This window comes from Natator depressus, chromosome 12 (genome assembly GCF_965152275.1).
Source record: "Natator depressus isolate rNatDep1 chromosome 12, rNatDep2.hap1, whole genome shotgun sequence".
NCBI classification, from domain to species: Eukaryota; Metazoa; Chordata; order Testudines; family Cheloniidae; genus Natator; species Natator depressus.
This window is the reverse complement of record NC_134245.1, coordinates 39312910-39329401: the sequence shown is the minus strand read 5'-3', so window position 1 is coordinate 39329401 and position 16492 is coordinate 39312910. Positions and strand designations below refer to the sequence as shown.

Sequence of the window (16492 nt, the reverse complement as noted above, 5' to 3'; positions counted from 1 at the left end):
TGGTAGCGGGTTGGTTGGTTTTTTCTTTAACCCCGAGCTGCATTCCCAGTCAGGATACACATTGGGTTTGGAACCAGATGTTCTCTAATTAGAAATCGGATTCTGATCGTCTGTGATCTGGGTTTTGCTTTTAATCTGAGCTGTGCAACAGATGTGGGGCCTCTTAATTCGTACTTGGGTTTGTGCCTGTGCGTCTGTGTGGAGTCGGGTGGCCCCCTCCTCCAACACACCAGGATTTTCCTCAACACTGTGGCTGGGGATGATGCTCTGTATGTGTTGCGTGTGCATAAAGGTTACAAAAAGGCAAAAGAATTTTAAGTTGTCCCTTTTGCACTTAGTCCTGTGAATATTAGCAAACCCTCTGACTCAGGTCTACACTGAGACTTACCCTGTAAATAGGGGACTTTATTAACCGGCAAACTTAATGGTTACCACTCTTCAGGGCTCTGTGCAGCACGGGGGAGGAAGACATGGAACAGGGCAGAAGCTGAGGAGGTTAGTAAGAGTGTCAGACTCAGGGAGGCAGCCATGGGGGCGTCAGACACTAAGGGCCACGTTGGATTCAGAGGTCAGTATTTATCCCCTAAATTGCCAAATTGGGACAGTAGCAAATTCTGCCCCATCCAGGGAACTTTGTCTAATGGCTAGTGCAAGGTTCTGTTCCCAGCCACTGAGTCGCTGTGTGACTTGGGCCAGTTGCTCCCCCTCTCCATGCCTCAGTTTCCCCAAGGCAGAGTTGTGATACCTACCTCACGTGCGAGTGGCGAAGCTTCCTTTATGGATCCCTGCAAAGTGCTTGGAGATCCCTGGATGATCAATGCCATTTAGGAAGCATGGCCAGGCCTTTTCAAGGCAGGGACCCACAGTCCATTCCAAGGAGAAGTCCGTTAAGTCTCTCACCTCTGGATTTTCACCACGCGGCTCCAATTCAAGCAGCTGGGTGCCGAAGCAGCCCAGCCCCCACCCAGCACTGTGGAAAGCTGCCCCCTCTGGTCTCTCATGATAGCGTGTGTTTTATTTTGCTTGCAGATCAAGAAGCTGGGCCTCCGACGTTTCTGCCTCGCGGCCGTTTTCATGGTTGCTTGAAATGGTCGATGGTCTGTCTTTGTAAGTAAAATGAAACATCCACTCGAATGAGAGACCCAGAGCCCACCTCAGCTCTCCCGCCCTGGTCCTTAATGCTGCACTGAGTGCGAGGGACTTCCTGCCCCATGCTCGGTGCGTGGGTGGCAGAACCGAGGCAGTTCTGCTACGTGGCGGGCAGGAGCTGGATGGGTAGGCTGCCCCGTGGGAGGGTGGAGACAGGGTGGGGGCACTTGGGGTGAAGCTGGGGCAGGGCTGGTGGCTCTGCTTTTAGCTGGATATTGCCTCCTCCCCAAAGCAGGGGCACAGGGCATTAAATGAGCTTCCAAGCGCCTAGCCTGCTACATGGGCTGTGCACTCAGCCCCAGGGCGTGGGGAGCTGGGTCACTGCAACCCCTGTGGGACATGGCTCCATCCCAGCGTAGGGGGAGGATGGGGAGCTGGCAAACACACTGTTCTGTGGGACCAGTTCTGGGATCTGCCCTCTGGCAGCTGATCCTGGAGTCACGGTGTCTGCGTCCATTGCTGTCTGTTAGCCCCAGCCTTGTGGGAGCAGCGAATTCACCACCAGGGCTTGTGGGTGTGAGCACATGAGGGCGTGCGAGGAGGGGGCTTTAAAGCAGGCTGCCGCCGTTCGTTGTGTACCTTCTCAGTCAGAACGGGACTTTTTCCCAACCTGCTCGCTCCCCCGTTAGCAGAGCTGGCTACAAGGGTGCAGGCTGCGTCCACAAACCTTCCGTCGGGGCCCTGTGCGGAGTTTAACTTAGTAACACACCTGTCACTGGAATAAAAGCAGTTGTGGCCAGGGGGTTATTTTCGGCATCTCTTTAGCAAGCGGCTGATATTGCTTCGTAGTAGAGCGAGAGGGAGCCTGAGAAAACACCAGAATCAGGGCTGCTGGCTTCCAAGAAGCACAACCACAGCGGGGCAGGTTAGTGAACACAGGAAGGGGGGTTCAGGGGAACCACGGGTCTATTCACCAGCTGTATTTTCTCAGGGCGAATCCTGGGGCCCTTTGGGGTTTCTCTTCCCAGCAGAGCTGTGTTCAGGGGGACTCGGAGTCCCGATTTCCTGGAGGTGATTTGCACGTGGGGTGGGATTCCATAGCCGGTGAACAGGAATCCCTCTGCTTTTCCAAGTGACTCTCTGTTTTCTGGGTGGCGCGTCTAGCTGCTGCAGTTCCTGCTCCAGGGAGATGTGGGGATGAGGCTGAGGGGTGGAGACTGGTGAAAAGCATGTAATCGACCAGGCTATCCAGGGAGAGGATTCCCCCCCGAGTGTAATTACCCAGCAATCGTGCTGATTTCAAGCTGCGCTGGACAAGGTGCAGAAGAGCCCAGGGCTTGGCGCTATCTTGCCCTGGCTGACGCAGGGTGGGCTAGGCAGGACCTAGCAGTACAATTCCCCCTCTACTTCCTATGGACAGGAGAAGGCGATTGTTTACCGGCTCCTCAGCAGCGGTTGGCATGAAGGCACCTTACCTAGGGGGTTGATCTCTGCAGCACGCGAGGAAATGCACGGCCTGTAACTGCCAAGTCTCCACTGCTGCGGGTTCAAACAATGCAGGCCCAGCTTTAATGCAGCCGGTTGTTCTGCAGGGTTAGAAAGCAGATTTCAGGGCCTGGCCCTGCCTTTCACTCTGTAATTGCAGAGAGCCGCATATACGGCTGAGGTTAGTTAGGGCTGGATTTTCCAAAGAGCTCTGCACCCGTCCTGCCCCCCGGGCTGCTGGAAGATGGCTCCTGGGGCTTGGCCCTGCATGAGCAGCCCTTGGAAGCGCTTGGCCCATGCAGGAGCGAGCCCCTAGATTTCACCACCTGCAAACATCCCAGCCAGAGGAGCAGCCTTAGGCCCTCGCTCCACTGTCAGGTTGTATTTACTGAGGCTGATGCAAAGTGCTCCCCATCCCAGAACCCTCATTGTCTGTCCCACTGATTCTCCGTGGGGCTGGGGAAGGCGAGTTGTACCTTCCGGGGCATGCTGTGGTCCAGGCAGAGGCCACGTGCTGATACACAGAGCCCCGTGTGCAGCAAGGGGCAGGATTTCCAGACGGGCTTTGCTGTCCTCGTGCGTTCTAATTGTGTCGGTGTTAAATGGCTGGCTGGCAGGTGTACGGGCTGAGCCAGGTCTCAGGGAGCAGGGCAGGTTATTGATTTATCGGGCCTGACGAGCACATGGCCACTTCACGGCACGTTCATTTGCCCGCGGGAGAAGTGGCTGTTTCCCTGATCGCCCTGCTGCTTGGCGCTCGATTGGAAGCTGCCGTGGCCGGACATTGCTGTTCACGTTCCCTTCTGTTTGCAGCACGTTGTTGTGAGACAACCGAACTCCCCGTGCAGCCAGCAAACGCTGACATATCTGCCCTGCCCCCTAATGCTGACACCCCCACGCCCCAGGCTGCCTGCCCTCCCCTCGCTGACACACATCTCCCCACCCCCACGCGCAGATGACATCCTCCCTTCCCTGCATGCGGACGTGATGCTAATGCACAGAAACTGTGACCTGGCATCCTCTCTGCAGGGAGCTGTGACTCAGCTGATGCTAACCCTCACACTGTGGGGCCACTGAGAAGTCAGCCTCCTGCTCCAAAAAGCCCACTTTGCTAAAGGAAAATCCCCATTAGCTTCCAGCTGTATGGAGCCTATGGCACATAGTAGAGCCGTTCTGATTCTCTCCAGTGGGGGGCAGCGCTACTTGCTCGAAGCCCATTACAACGTTCTTCCAGGAGGCCAGAGGCCAGCTGCTGGTCTTGAAAGCCAGTGCCTTCTCCAGTGACCCTCTCGCTGTCTCTCTCATTGCAGTAATGAATGGAAGCAGCCACTCCCCATCCGCTGTCAATGGTGCTCCTTCCACCCCCAACGGGTTCAGCAACGGGCCTGCCACCTCCTCCACTGCCTCCCTCTCCACCCATCAGCTCCCTCCAGCCTGCGGCGCCCGGCAGCTCAGCAAACTCAAGCGCTTCTTGACCACCCTGCAGCAGTTTGGGAACGACATCTCCCCGGAGATCGGGGAGCGGGTGCGCACGCTGGTGCTAGGGCTCGTGGTACGTTCCGTGGGGCGTGTTTGTCCGGCATGCCCCATCAGAGAGACGGGTGGAGCTGTAACTGAGCGAGGGCTTGGTGCGAAAGCCAGGCTTTCCCCTCCCAGAGCTGTGGGGCGAACTCCGGAGAGATTTTTCCTTGTGTCCTGAATTTGCTCTGGGAAAAAAACTGCCATTTTCCCAGAAGCAAACACAGTATGTGGGAAAGGGCGGGGGTATACTTCTCCTCCTTCCCCCCAGCAAAACTGGGAATTTCTCCTGCGTTTCTCACCGGGTACAAATTGCGGCCTCAAGACCTGCACTGAAATGCAGGGGTGAACAGGGAATTGTCCAAATGAACTGACCTGCCCCGCCCCAGCCCAGCCCCGTGTGACTAGTAGCCAAGGGCCTGTGGCAGTAGCCATGTGAATTCTAGACCCCAGTGGAAATGACCAGGCTGGTGGGAGGGAGAAACGAAGGGCTGGCCGTGTGAACAGGGGCTGGGGAAGAGGGCTGCTGTTCTCTGCTGTGACTCCTCTCCTGTCTCTGCCTCGCAGAACTCCACGCTCACCATCGAAGAGTTCCACTCCAAGCTCCAGGAGGCGACTAACTTCCCGCTGCGCCCCTTCGTCATCCCCTTCTTGAAGGTAGGTCCCTTATGCCGCCCGGTCCTGCCTAGTCCAGGGCCGTGGCCCCACCAACCCCCGATGACACCCCATGCGGGAGCTTCGCTGCATCAGGCGCCCTTTGACTTGGGAGATGGTTGCTGTGGGTGTCTCGCTTATCGGACCACTGGGCTATGGGAAGAATTTACCTGCTCTGTCAAGGAACATGCAAATACCTGAGTCAGAAGGGGCCAGATACATGGAGCTGAGGCGCTCTGGGGTGGAGCCGGAGAGTTCGGGGGGGCAGGTCGTGCTGGGTTGGTTGCCTGCATGTTGTAATTTTAGTTTCAAACCCAGGAAGCCAGGAACCCCCTCCTCGTGTTACTCGGGCTCACCCCCTCTGCTCACATGCACAGGAACACGGCTTTAAAGGACTCACTCCCTCCTCACCATTGGGGTGGTGCATTCCCTTCTCCCGCTGCCCCCAGCTTTGGACTGGGGAACTCAGCAGGCCCGTGTCCCTGCACCAGCTGAGGTGCTTGTGTTTGGCTTCCCAGCGCCACAGAGGGGGCCGTCTTGACTTCCATGGAACGATTCAAACCAACATGAAGCCCTGTCTCTGCCTAGTAAGCTTTGTGGGGCGCTGTAAGCCCGGGCGCTAACTCAGCGGCCTGTGCACCAAAGAGCACTCTCCAGCCACAGGATTTCAGGCCCCTTTTCTTTGGGTTCTTTTCCCAAATAACACAAATTCAGCACATCAGTCGGGTCCCTTCCCTGATTCGGGAACTCCTGCAGGGGCCTATCTACTCCCCGTCTGCCCCGAGAGTCAGGGTGAGCCTCGCTGCCTTGTCTTTTCCCAGGCCACACGCTGAGTGTCACGTGCAAACTGGGTTCTTTCCCCTGCAGGGCCTACCCTACCCGCTCTGCCCAGAAACTGAGCTCCGGCTATCCCCGGACCCACGGCCTCATCACAGCCTCAGCTGGCAGGCAGCTGATCAGTCCCAGGTGGGGAGCTGAGCCCCCTGAGGCCAGGCACACTGTGACAGGAACCCATCTCTGCTCCCTGGTTTAAATAAACAGAAAGTGGGCATTAAGGTTGGGGGGTGGGCAGTTACACTGTATTTCTAGTTCCCACTGATAAGCACTCTGGGATGCAAAGGGATGACAGACGCACTGATGCCATTCTCGGGTGCATTTCAAAGGGCCTCAGTTCTTTCAGACAAGACAGTTACGAACGGAAACCAGTTTGCTTTGCCTAACCTAAAGGACAGCGTCCCCTTAGGAAAGAGGAGGTGTGCTTAGGTATTCAGAAACCACGGGAAAACCCACCCTTCACTCGCAAGGCTTCAGATCCCAGCTCTCCATTCCGGTCCTGGATATTTGCCCCAGGCGGGTGGTGCCCAGGGGAATGGAAGCAGCGGGGAGCGCTGGCTGACACAGTCACACGTGCCCGCTCCTTGCAGGCCCTGCAGCGTCGCAGGCAGCACCCAGCTGCTGGCACGGAGGTTAGTGCCAGGGGTCCACCCCTCTGGAATATGTCACCACTGGGGCGTGACTCCCTCCTCTTCAAGCCCGAGACGCTGGGTTGGCGCGGCTCCCGCTGGGGGCACCTGGCTTCCTCCGTGCCGAGGCTGGGTTTGCTGGTGAATGTGGGCAGCCTCTGGGAGCGGGTGCCTGGCTGGGTTCTGGGTGTGAACGTGACGCTCTCGTTGTCGGTCAAGGCACCAGCTCGGTGTGGAGGTGCCGCCCTGGCTGTGATGGGAGGGGGTGCGGGACCCAGGGCGTTGTACGCTCAGGTTGGCCAACGGGGCAGAACTCTGGGTCTATATGAAATCTTTGCCCAGCGAGAAGCTGTGGTGCCAGTTTCGTGGTCTCAGCAGCTGGCTCAGCCCTCCCCTGGGCGGGTGCCTGGCATTGCCAGTTCTCGAGGGGAATGCAAAAGAGGATCAAACCATCCCCCCAGTGAACCCGCACTGCCTGCTGAGTGATGCCCCGGCCTGTGCCTCCCGCTAGCTCTGCATGGGCTGCGCACAGTCTCTGGCCATGCCATGGATGTGAGGGTGTTTTCCAGACCTGTAGCTCCCACCTCCTATGGGAGCTAGCAGGGAACCGTCCTGGCTGCACATCTGCTCTTCCATGACACAAGGGAGAAAGAGACAGAGCAGGATCAGCCAGTGGCCCAGAGGGGACAAGGACAGGGGCCTGGCTCCATGTATCCTCCCATTCTCAGATTGCCGGGCCTTGACTCCCAGGACCCAGTTTTGTGTAACTCTTGGCCCGCGACATTAACCCTAGGGAACGCTTAAAGCCCTCCTGCTTTGCGTTAGCGCCCTGCCCATTGGGGTCATGTCGGGGGCCCCCCTCACTTAGCCTACCCTAGCCCCATAGACAATCATACAGCAGCTCCTTGGACTAGGCGGTGGTCTGGTGAGAGCCGGCGACGTCCCCAGGTGAGGAAGGAGGCCCTGGACCAGAGCAGAAGCTGCGAGGGGAGCTCTCTTAGCTTTAAATCAACTGTTGCCTGACCCCTCTCTCTCTCCCGGGCTCTCACTCCGCAGTCTCAGCAGGTCCCGGTTTGGGAAATGTGGGGGTGGGGGGAAGGGGGTAACCTGTGCTGCCCTCTCCGCAGCCCCCAGTATGTACCACAGCTCGTCAGTACCGGTGCACTTGCGCTCTCCCCACATACAGGCTTGCAGGGCTGTGCGCAGCAAAAAGTGGGGCTAGGCCCAGCTGGTCACCATTTGCAACTCATTCAAAATCTCCCTTTTTTATTTGCGTTTTAATTCCGCCCTGAGCCTGCTCTGTCACCCTGCTCTGGAGGGATTCTCAGCGCCCTGGCATGTCTGTCAAACCAAATATTTCCAGCAGATGTTCCGAGGCTGGCTTCAGCTGCCCTTGTTTATCAGAGGAATCAAGGAGGGGGGGAAGCCCCCCCCATTTGCATCTTTATTATCTCCCCCGCCGCGGCCCCAAGGGTTCTATCCCGATGGCTCTGAACTAGCCGTAGGAATCTGGCCAGAGCAGCCTCCAGCACTCTCGGAGCCTGTGTATTCCACTCCCATGAAACGGCAAAGGGTTTAAACATTTAAGAGTGCTCTGGGGCGATTCGGCGCCGGCCCCACACCCAGCCGCGTCAGGCAGGGTGGCCTCGCCTGCCCCCGCCCCCTGTCCGGGGAGGAAGTCAGAATAAAACCAGAGCTCCTTCTGCCTGAGGATCTCAAAGCTCTTTAGAGACATAGGTTGAGATTTTCAAAGCAATCTAGGGGGGTTAGACACCCAGGTTTCATTGACATGAATGAAAGCTACATGACCAGTCACCTGGACTGGTTTGAAAATGTCAAGCACGAAGGACCCGATCCTGTTGCTCTTTGTTCTATGGCTGCAGCAGTGGGCTCCATCAATCCAAGCCCCACAATGCCCCCTGGAGATAGGTGCTATTCTCCCTGCTATGTAAATGGGGAAACCGAGGCACAGAGAGGCAAAAAAGGGCCTGACATGCAGAAGTACTGGGCTCTCGCAAGTCGGACTGATGCCAGTGGGAACTGTGGGTGCACAACATCTCTGAAAATCAGGCTTTGAGTTCTGGGCTCTGACACTGACACCTGTGGCCCTGGGCAGGTCACTTAACTGCTCTGTGCCTCAGTTTCCCCACTGGTGAAAGGGGGGTAATAATATGCCGTCCGTCCTAGGAGCCATGTGACCCTCCCTATGCCCTTTTCCGTTCCGTGCCTGGGCCCGGAACAGCAGCCCCTCAGACAGCTGAGGTCAGTGCGGCCTATGGGAGGAGAGGGGATCGGGACCATTGCTGCGTGACCTGGCTATCGGGGCTGAGCTCCAAGTGGACCTAGTCTCTCCGCTGCCTGCAGTGCCGTGGGTTGGGCAGTCGTACCCACTTGCCTAACCCCTGAGCAAGTCGGGCACAGGGGGTTGCATGGCCCTGCCAGCTGGGGAATCTGTGTCTTGGGCACTGGGCAGGACCTGCGGTTTCTGATGCTCCTTCCTCTGCTGCCCGAAGCTAGAGGAGACCGAGCGCCTCAGCATGGAGGGTAAGGGTGCTTCTCCTTGCCCCCCTCCGGGAGATGCTGCTCTCTCCTCCAAGCTACATGCCCATCAGAGAGGGCCAGTGCTCCCTGCCAGGAAGGCTTGGCTCCAGATCCTTGGGCAGAGGCCGATGTGCCGGTGCCCTGGAGAAGCTTGGCTTCCGTGGCACCTCTGTGCCTGGTGCTCCCGGACCTCAGGCCCTGGGGCGCTCTGAAAATCCGGCTCCTTTCTGCCGTTCCCAAGTGATGCTCAGCGGCTCTCTGGCCAGAGGAGCCATGTGACAACACTCCCTGTGCTGTCTGATCCCTGGGCACCCTGCTCCCAGCTGTTTCCACCTAGGACGCCAGCTGCTTCTCATTACGTTAACTGCAACCAGCCAGCCCCTGTGTGTTTCCCAGACTCCGGTTTTTTAAAAATTATTTCTTTAACTGGGGAGAGGGTGTCTTGTGGGGCGGGGGGGGGGGAGGGGGCGTGCTGCCCTCGAATCTGCAGGAGCACATCTCCTCAGCTCACACTCTAACATGTTCAACAGATGGCTACTTGGCCGAGGCTCAGCTGTCTAAATAGAAAACCGGGGCTGGCAACAAAAGTGCTTGGATAAAAATGAATTTCTGCTGCTTAATCTTTTCTGCTTTGAATGCTCTTCTGGGGGGGGAGCTCCATGAGAAGCTCAGCGGGTGGGGGAGTTTCTTTACTAACCCTTCCTACCCTGCCAACGCCCGCGCTGGACAGGCGAGCCACGCCTGGTGTCCGAGCTGCCGGTCCCACCCCGGCCCTGGCCCCACCCAGAGACAGGTGGGGCTCTCCCAGTCTGCCCTGCGGGGGGCTCTAGTCTGGGCGACAGCAGGGCTGGGAACACCCCCCAAAGCGCTGGCTAGTGGAACGTAAATGTGGCACCACGAATGGCCATGCTATTGGGGGAGTGGCCGCATCCTGCATAACCCACATTTGCTGGTACGCAGGAGGAGCCCTGGGCTTTTGTAATCTGTGTTTGTTTTATCCCCGGGGTTTGTCTGGTGCCCGTCACCGTGACATCTGTGGGGCAGATCCAACGCCCATTGAAATCCAACAGGGGCCTTTCCATCCCCTCCGCTGGGGTTGGATCTGGCCCCAAGTGCTTTTTCGTGGCTTAAAATCCTTCTCCAGGTCAGGGGATGGGTGAAGCCTATTCCCTAGCCCGGCTGTGTATGGGCCTGATTCTGTCACCCTTCATTCCAATTAGCAGCACCTTACTCGATAACAGTGCTATCAGTGGAGCTGCTTACTGAGTAAGGCGCTACTCAGGGTGAGTAAGGCTAGCAGACCTGGCCCCAAAATGATTAACAGAGGAGCTCAAACTGCAGCCACCCGCAGGAGCCCATGGGGTGGGAGCAAACTGCAGCAGTGCCTGCTGGTTACGGAAACTCTTGGGACTTCCAAAGTCCGAGCAGCTCCCACCCCCTGACTGATGGCTAAGGAGGGGCTGAAGGCACGGAGACCTTAGCCCGGGTGCCTTGGTTGAATCCATACAGTGGGGATTCAGGCCATGTGCCAGCAAATGTCTGTTGCTGTTACCAGGGGAGGTTTTCCCAAACATAGCAATTCCCATTCTAGATCAGTCCAATTATCCACCTACTCCAGTGTCCTGTACCTGGCAGTGGCCACATGCTTCTGAGGAAGGTGCCACAAACCCTGCAGCTGGTAGTTATGGGGTAACCCCCACGTCTCCTGGCCAGAAGTCTAGGAGAGTCCTTGGGTCGAGTTCTAACACGGCCAAGGCTCACCGGTACTGGGGGTTCGAGAGAGGGAACCTCATTATGCTGGTTCGGGGGAAGGGTGTGCTACACCCCTATGTTCCCCAGTGCAACTGCTTTCCCCAGCAATGTCGGGGGGATTGTGAAGCGCTGCGGCACAGAGACCGGAGACCTGGGCACTGACCCACACGGGCGGTTTGGCCAAGGGCGCTGAATTCCTGGCCGTGTGTTCAGACAGGGCAGATGGTATCCTTGCCAGCAGCGGCTGAGGAAGATCCAGCATTTCACGCTTCCTCCCGCCCTGTCAGGCCAGCATCCTCTGCTGTTTATCTTGGCCCGTCCAGGTCTGCAAGGGATGCAGAGTAAGGAGCCCCCAGCAGGTTAATTCCCGTGGGCGAGCCCTGCAAGGCAATGGAGCCCAGCCCCCATGGGACAGCTTGTCTGTGCAAAAGTGGGTGGCGGGGGGAGTGCTGGGGCTTCGCCCCTTGGGCTGGCGGGGGCTTTACTCTGTCTCTGCCCCATTTGCAGGCCAACCTGCCCTTGCTGCAGCGTGAGCTGCTCCACTGCGCCCGCATGGCCAAGCAGACCCCCGCCCAGTACCTGGCCCAGCACGAACAGCTGCTGCTCGATGCCAACGCTTCTTCCCCCATCGACTCCTCTGAGCTGCTCCTGGAGGTCACCGAGACCGGCAAGAGGAGGACACCAGACAGGTAGCACCCGGAGGCTCTCGCTTGCTTTCCAGGAGTCCCACCCCAGCTCCTGGGGCTAGTGTCATGCTGTGAGCACGGGGCCCACAGCGAGTGGGAGCGACCCAGCAAAGAGGAGAGGATAAAGCCATTCCCAGATAAAGCCACCCCCGAAGGCACCGTGTTAGGTGCAGGCAGGGCAGTCTCCTGGGTACTCTCTGCCAGCATTTCCCCTGCTGAAGCTCAAGGGCCCAGGGATACAGGTTGGTGAGACCCTGCTCCAGGGAGCCTGGCAGGCACACTGGGCCACTTGCAGCCAGACTCCAGGCACTGATCGCTGTGAATGGGGAATGTCACGTGGCAAGGAGCATTTCCCCTGCCGTCTGCAGCCCTCGGGCCACTTGGGATCTGGGGGTACGTCAGGGCTGAGCCCCCTGCACTAGAGGGCAGGTTCACTCCAGTAGCAGGCAGCTGGAGTTCTCACCATCCACCTCCCTGGTGCTTCCCAGAAACGTGGGCAGCTTGCATCTCCACCCAGGCCCTGGGAGACGTCTCTGGGCAGGAATCAGCACCTCCAGCCATCCTGGCCACACACCTCTTTCTGAGCAGTGCCACCCACTTTGCAGGCTAAGCTGGTCCCTAACAGTGTGTCTGCGCTGCATTGTTAACCTGGGTCTATGGAACCCGGGCCTGGGGGTCTCTGGGTTTCTAAGCCAGGGCTTGAGCGTCCACACTGCATGGAAAACTGGGGCTTCAAGGTGCTGGACCCGGGTCTCGCAGCCGTGCTAGCACATCTACACTGCGCTGCACAGCCCTTCTGACTCGGCTCCGCGGCTTGAGCTGTGTCCACACGGCACAGCGATGGGGCTTGGCCCCGAGTCATAACGGGACTCGGGATGTGACCCTCCCCGCAGCAGGGTCTGAGGCCCCCGGTCCTGAGTGCTTGTGACCTGAGTCAGACTGATTGGTGTGTGGACAGAAGAAGGACTTGGGCTCAAACCTGAGTCAGAGCCTGGGTTAGCATGCGTCCTACCTCCCCGGCCATGTGCCCTGTCACCCAGCAGACTGCCTCTGCAGGGGGCCAGTGCATGAGCAGACAGGAGCCAGAGATGAATCTGGCCCACAGCTGTCTAATTCAGACTGTGAGTTCAGCACTCCCCCGACTCGGAAGAATCACTCGCTGCACCCAGGACTCAATGACACGGGCTCCAGGTTGGACTGGATACGTTGGCAGCTAGTTGCATTTCTAGAGTCACTTGCCCTCAGGTTCTGTAAATCAGGATCACCCCCCCCCCCATTTGACAGAGTGGGAAACTGAGGCACAGAAGGGCAGTGACTTGTCCAAGGCCCCTGAGGGAGTCAGTGTCAGAGTTGGGCTCAGTGGCCAGAGCACTGGGCTGGGGCTCAAAAGTCTTTACAAAGGAGGCGAGGGTCAGGAAGCCCTTTCCCAGTGTTGTAACCAGGTCGTCCTTTTTCTCCTCCGCGGAGCAGGACCAAAGAGAACGGCTTGGACCGAGACCCTCTGCACCCCGAACACCTCAGCAAACGGCCGTGCACCATGAGCCCCGCTCAGCGCTACAGCCCCAGCAACGGGCTGCCCCACCCCACCCCGCCCCCACCCCCGCCACAGCACTACCGTCTGGAGGACATGGCCATGGCACACCACTACCGGGACACCTACCGGCACCCTGACCCCAGGGAGCTCCGGGAGCGCCACCGGCAAGTGGGTGAGTGGGAAGCGGCATGGGCTGGCGGCCCCCACTGCTGTGGGGAGCATTCGGGGGCATTGAGCTCCCTGAGAGGTTTCCTATCACGGGCAGAGATGTCCCGGAGAGCATCCCTTCCCCTCCACTGCTGCGGGGCCAGACTGCTCTGTGCAGGGGGTGCTCTGCAGGCAGGTGAGGATGTGCCGGGGGGATGGACACCACAGACTGCATGCCCAAGGGGAGGTGCCTGGGAATTCACCGGGGGGCAGGCTGCCTCCCTGGAACGTGTGCAGTCCGGCAGGGACTGGCCACCACAAAGCACTGGGCCAAGGGAGGGAGCCTCCATTGCTCTGGGTGGCTTGAGAGCATAACGAAGGGACGGACAAGGTGAGCTGGCAGTCGGGGGGCAGGGCAGAGACAGAGGGACTTGCACTGGGTGACGGATTCAGCCCCCGCTCTGCGGAGAGAAGCGAGCTCTGTTGGGTTGGGTGCTGTCAGGACACTGTAGAGAGGAGTCCAGGGGCCCGGGGACTCTGGGGCATTGCTGTACTTGCCCCTGGGTAATTAGAGAAAGCAGAGCAGAGGATGGCTCTCCCGGAGGAAGGTCAGCGCTCCGGATCCTGAGCATGCTACTCAGAAATCGCTGGGATCACAGTGGTACCGAGCCAAGGCGGGGAGGCATCTTTCAGGAGGAGCAGCTGAGGGCGTATCTACACCGCATTGTAAACCCAGGTCTGGGGGACTCAGGCTTGAGGGCCTGCATTTGAGCATCCACACTGCTTTGTACCCGAGGAGTCCATACTGCACGACACAGCTCTTCTGACTCGGGTCTCTGGCTTGCCCTGCAGCCACACTGCACAGTGCCCGGGCTTCGACCCCAGTCACAGTGGGACTCGCGCTCTGACCTAGCAGGGTCCTAGGACCCAGGTCCTGAGTGCTTGTGACCTGAGCCAGACTGATAGGTGTGTGGACAGAAACGGAGCCTGGTCAGAGTCCGGGTTAGTGGGCAGTGTAGACGCAGCCTGAGTTACACAAATCACTCGGCAACTTCTGATGCGAGAAGCATTTCAGTCCCTGACTCCCTGGGAGAATCCGTCTGACATTCTGGGGCTGTCGGGGGCCCTAGGCAGGCTGCAGTGATGCTCAGGCAGGCTGAGTTCTCGGTGGTCCTGCACAATGCCCCCTTCCCGCCTCTGAGACGATAGTTGTTGGAAAGGTGACTGGGGGAGCGGGGTGGGCACCTGTTATCGCAGGGTCTCCTGCCGGGAAGGGCCTGGTGAAGAGGGTCGTACATGAGTGACTGGCAAGAGAGCACTGCCCCGTCAGCAGCAGTGCAGATGTGTAGGTGCTAACCCGTGGCTGCTGGGAGGGTGACCCATTCCTGGCACACGGGCAGCTCTGGCGGCAGCCCACAGCCCAATTCCCCTACTAGCAAAGGGCAGGCAAAGCTTCTCCCTGGAAGTTAGCCCCAAGGACTGTTCTCCCTCTCCCGGCTGTTCAGCCAGTGCTCTGTGTTACAGAGCGGGCCCAAGTGGGGGCTGTATGGACGGTATAGATTCTGCACTGATTTTGGCATTCAAACGTCTCTCTCTCTCTCTCTCTTTTTCCCTGACGGCCTCTCCTGACTTGGGGCGTGACTCCACTGCCGTCCCATGTCGAGCTCCCAAAGCCCCGACTTTGAGTGGGTGCAGGCCAAGGCAGCGCAGCGTGCTCCAGCGCCGGGCCCTGCGCGGCACCTCCCGGCACGCTGCGTAGGCCAGGTGCACCCCAGCACCTGGGCCAACGCCCCGGCCCGCCAGCACTGCTCTCAGGCCATGGGAAGGAAGCTCATTGGGCCAGGGACCATCTCTTTGCTCTGCACAGTTCCCAGCACAAGGGGCCCTAATCCCAGAGCATGGCCCCGAGGAGCTGTCCTAAAACAGATAATAAAACATAGCCGTAACTGGAGCCCCTGGGGTGCCCAGAGCTCTGGGCCAGGGTGACTGGCTCTCGCTGACCCGCATGTTCTCTTCCAGCCGTGCACGGCTCCCGTCAGGAGGAAGTGATCGACCACAGACTAACAGACAGGGAGTGGGCTGAGGAGTGGAAACACCTCAACAACGTACGTACCAACCCCTCTTGCCGCTGTCTGCTACGAGGGCAGCCCTGCCAGGCGCTGGGGTGGCTGTGGGATTTGTGCTCACTGCAGGGCGGGGTGGGGAGGGCAGGGCATGGATTAGTTGCTCTCGAGAACATGAGCTCTGGCCCCTCCACAGAGGGGCTCCTCGGTTAACTCATCCGGACTTCTCTGTTTCACGTCCCATGCTGCTCACCATCTTCTCTGACTTTCGATGTAGGGCCTGCTCCTGTAGCCTGGCTCCGGGGAAATCCCTCCTGAAACGGATGGCTTTTCCTGAGCCAGGACTGCAGGGTTCTCCCTGCGGAAACTGAACCCTGTCCCCAAGCTGGGGGACCCCGCCCCTCCTTGGAGCCCTGGGGTCCCTATCTGCTAGAATATGAGTCAGGACCCCGTTTTGTGTGCCCTGGCTTACGGTTCCCCATTCTGAGCCCTGTCCGGCTGCCCTGGCCTAGGGGAAACTCCTGGGTGTGGGGATGGGATGTGAACCAGCCATTGCAAAGCTGGCGCCTTCTCAGGGCTTGGCTGAGTGTAACTCCATTGATGCGGGCCTTGTCTAGACACACTCCCCCCAGGACAAATCGGGGCGGACACAAACCTGCTGTAGACACACTCCCCCGGTGCAAGCTGGGGCTTGCACAGATGCATCACATACCAGGGTGAGACGCACCAGGGCAAGCCCATCTGACCCTGAGACACCCCATGCACATGCAGCTGCCCCCCAGCACGTACCCCGGGCCCGGGCCTTACCTGTGCTCTCCCTCCCGCTCTCTGGCAGCTGCTGAACTGCATCATGGACATGGTGGAGAAGACGCGGCGCTCCCTCACCGTGCTGCGCCGCTGCCAGGAGGCCGACCGCGAGGAGCTCAACCACTGGATCCGCCGCTACAGCGACGCGGAAGACATGAAGAAAGGCACCAACCCCCCACCCCGCCCCCACAACAGCTCCTCCAACTCCGAGGCCCTCCCGTTAGGTACTGACGAGCCCCGCGGAGCGGCTTTCCCGGCAAAGGGCTGATGGCGCCCCGGGCCTGATTCTCCCCTGCCCTGCGCTTGTGTCAGCATTTACACCGATGCCGACTCAGGCTCCGGTGTGAGTGGGTTGCACTTGACACGCCCTTGGCCCAGGTATCACGGCGCCGGGTGCCCGGCAGAGGAGAGCCCGGCCCAGGGCGCCAGCAGCTCCTACAGCCGCGCCGTGTGTGTCTTGGAGGCAAGAGCGGGCAGGGATGGTTTCCACCGGGTCGCTATCTCGGCGCTGTCGGTCTCCGCACGGACCGCACTGTAGCGCAGCTCTCCGGGGCTTTGCCGCTTTGCACGCTTCATGTCTTCCAACCTGTTCCTCTCCCCCCTTGTTTTCAGACACTCACCGGGAGTTTGTGCCCAGGCCCCTCTCTGGTTACATGCCCGAGGAAATCTGGAGGAAAGCTGGTGAGTGTGCCACCGCGGGATCCCCTGTCTGCAGCCCAGCAAGGCACCGGCCGGCGTGAGGCAGTGCCGGGG

General features: G+C 59.2%; 1 protein-coding gene across 11 annotated transcripts in view; it reads left to right on the top strand.

The window, feature by feature from the left end:
* Positions 1-16492, top strand: part of CBFA2T3 (CBFA2/RUNX1 partner transcriptional co-repressor 3) — a 109950-nt gene that overhangs the window by 83152 nt on the left and 10306 nt on the right. For 9 of the 11 annotated variants that reach the window (XM_074968929.1, XM_074968933.1, XM_074968937.1 and 6 more), the window contains 8 exons: positions 1030-1107; positions 3885-4126; positions 4660-4749; positions 11010-11191; positions 12659-12894; positions 14889-14974; positions 15768-15963; positions 16352-16420. In XM_074968929.1, coding sequence (XP_074825030.1) covers positions 1030-1107; positions 3885-4126; positions 4660-4749; positions 11010-11191; positions 12659-12894; positions 14889-14974; positions 15768-15963; positions 16352-16420 — 1179 coding nt within the window. The remainder of the gene's footprint in view (positions 1-1029; positions 1108-3884; positions 4127-4659; positions 4750-11009; positions 11192-12658; positions 12895-14888; positions 14975-15767; positions 15964-16351; positions 16421-16492) is intronic. The other 2 variants (XM_074968936.1, XM_074968935.1) reach the window with 1 other exon arrangement.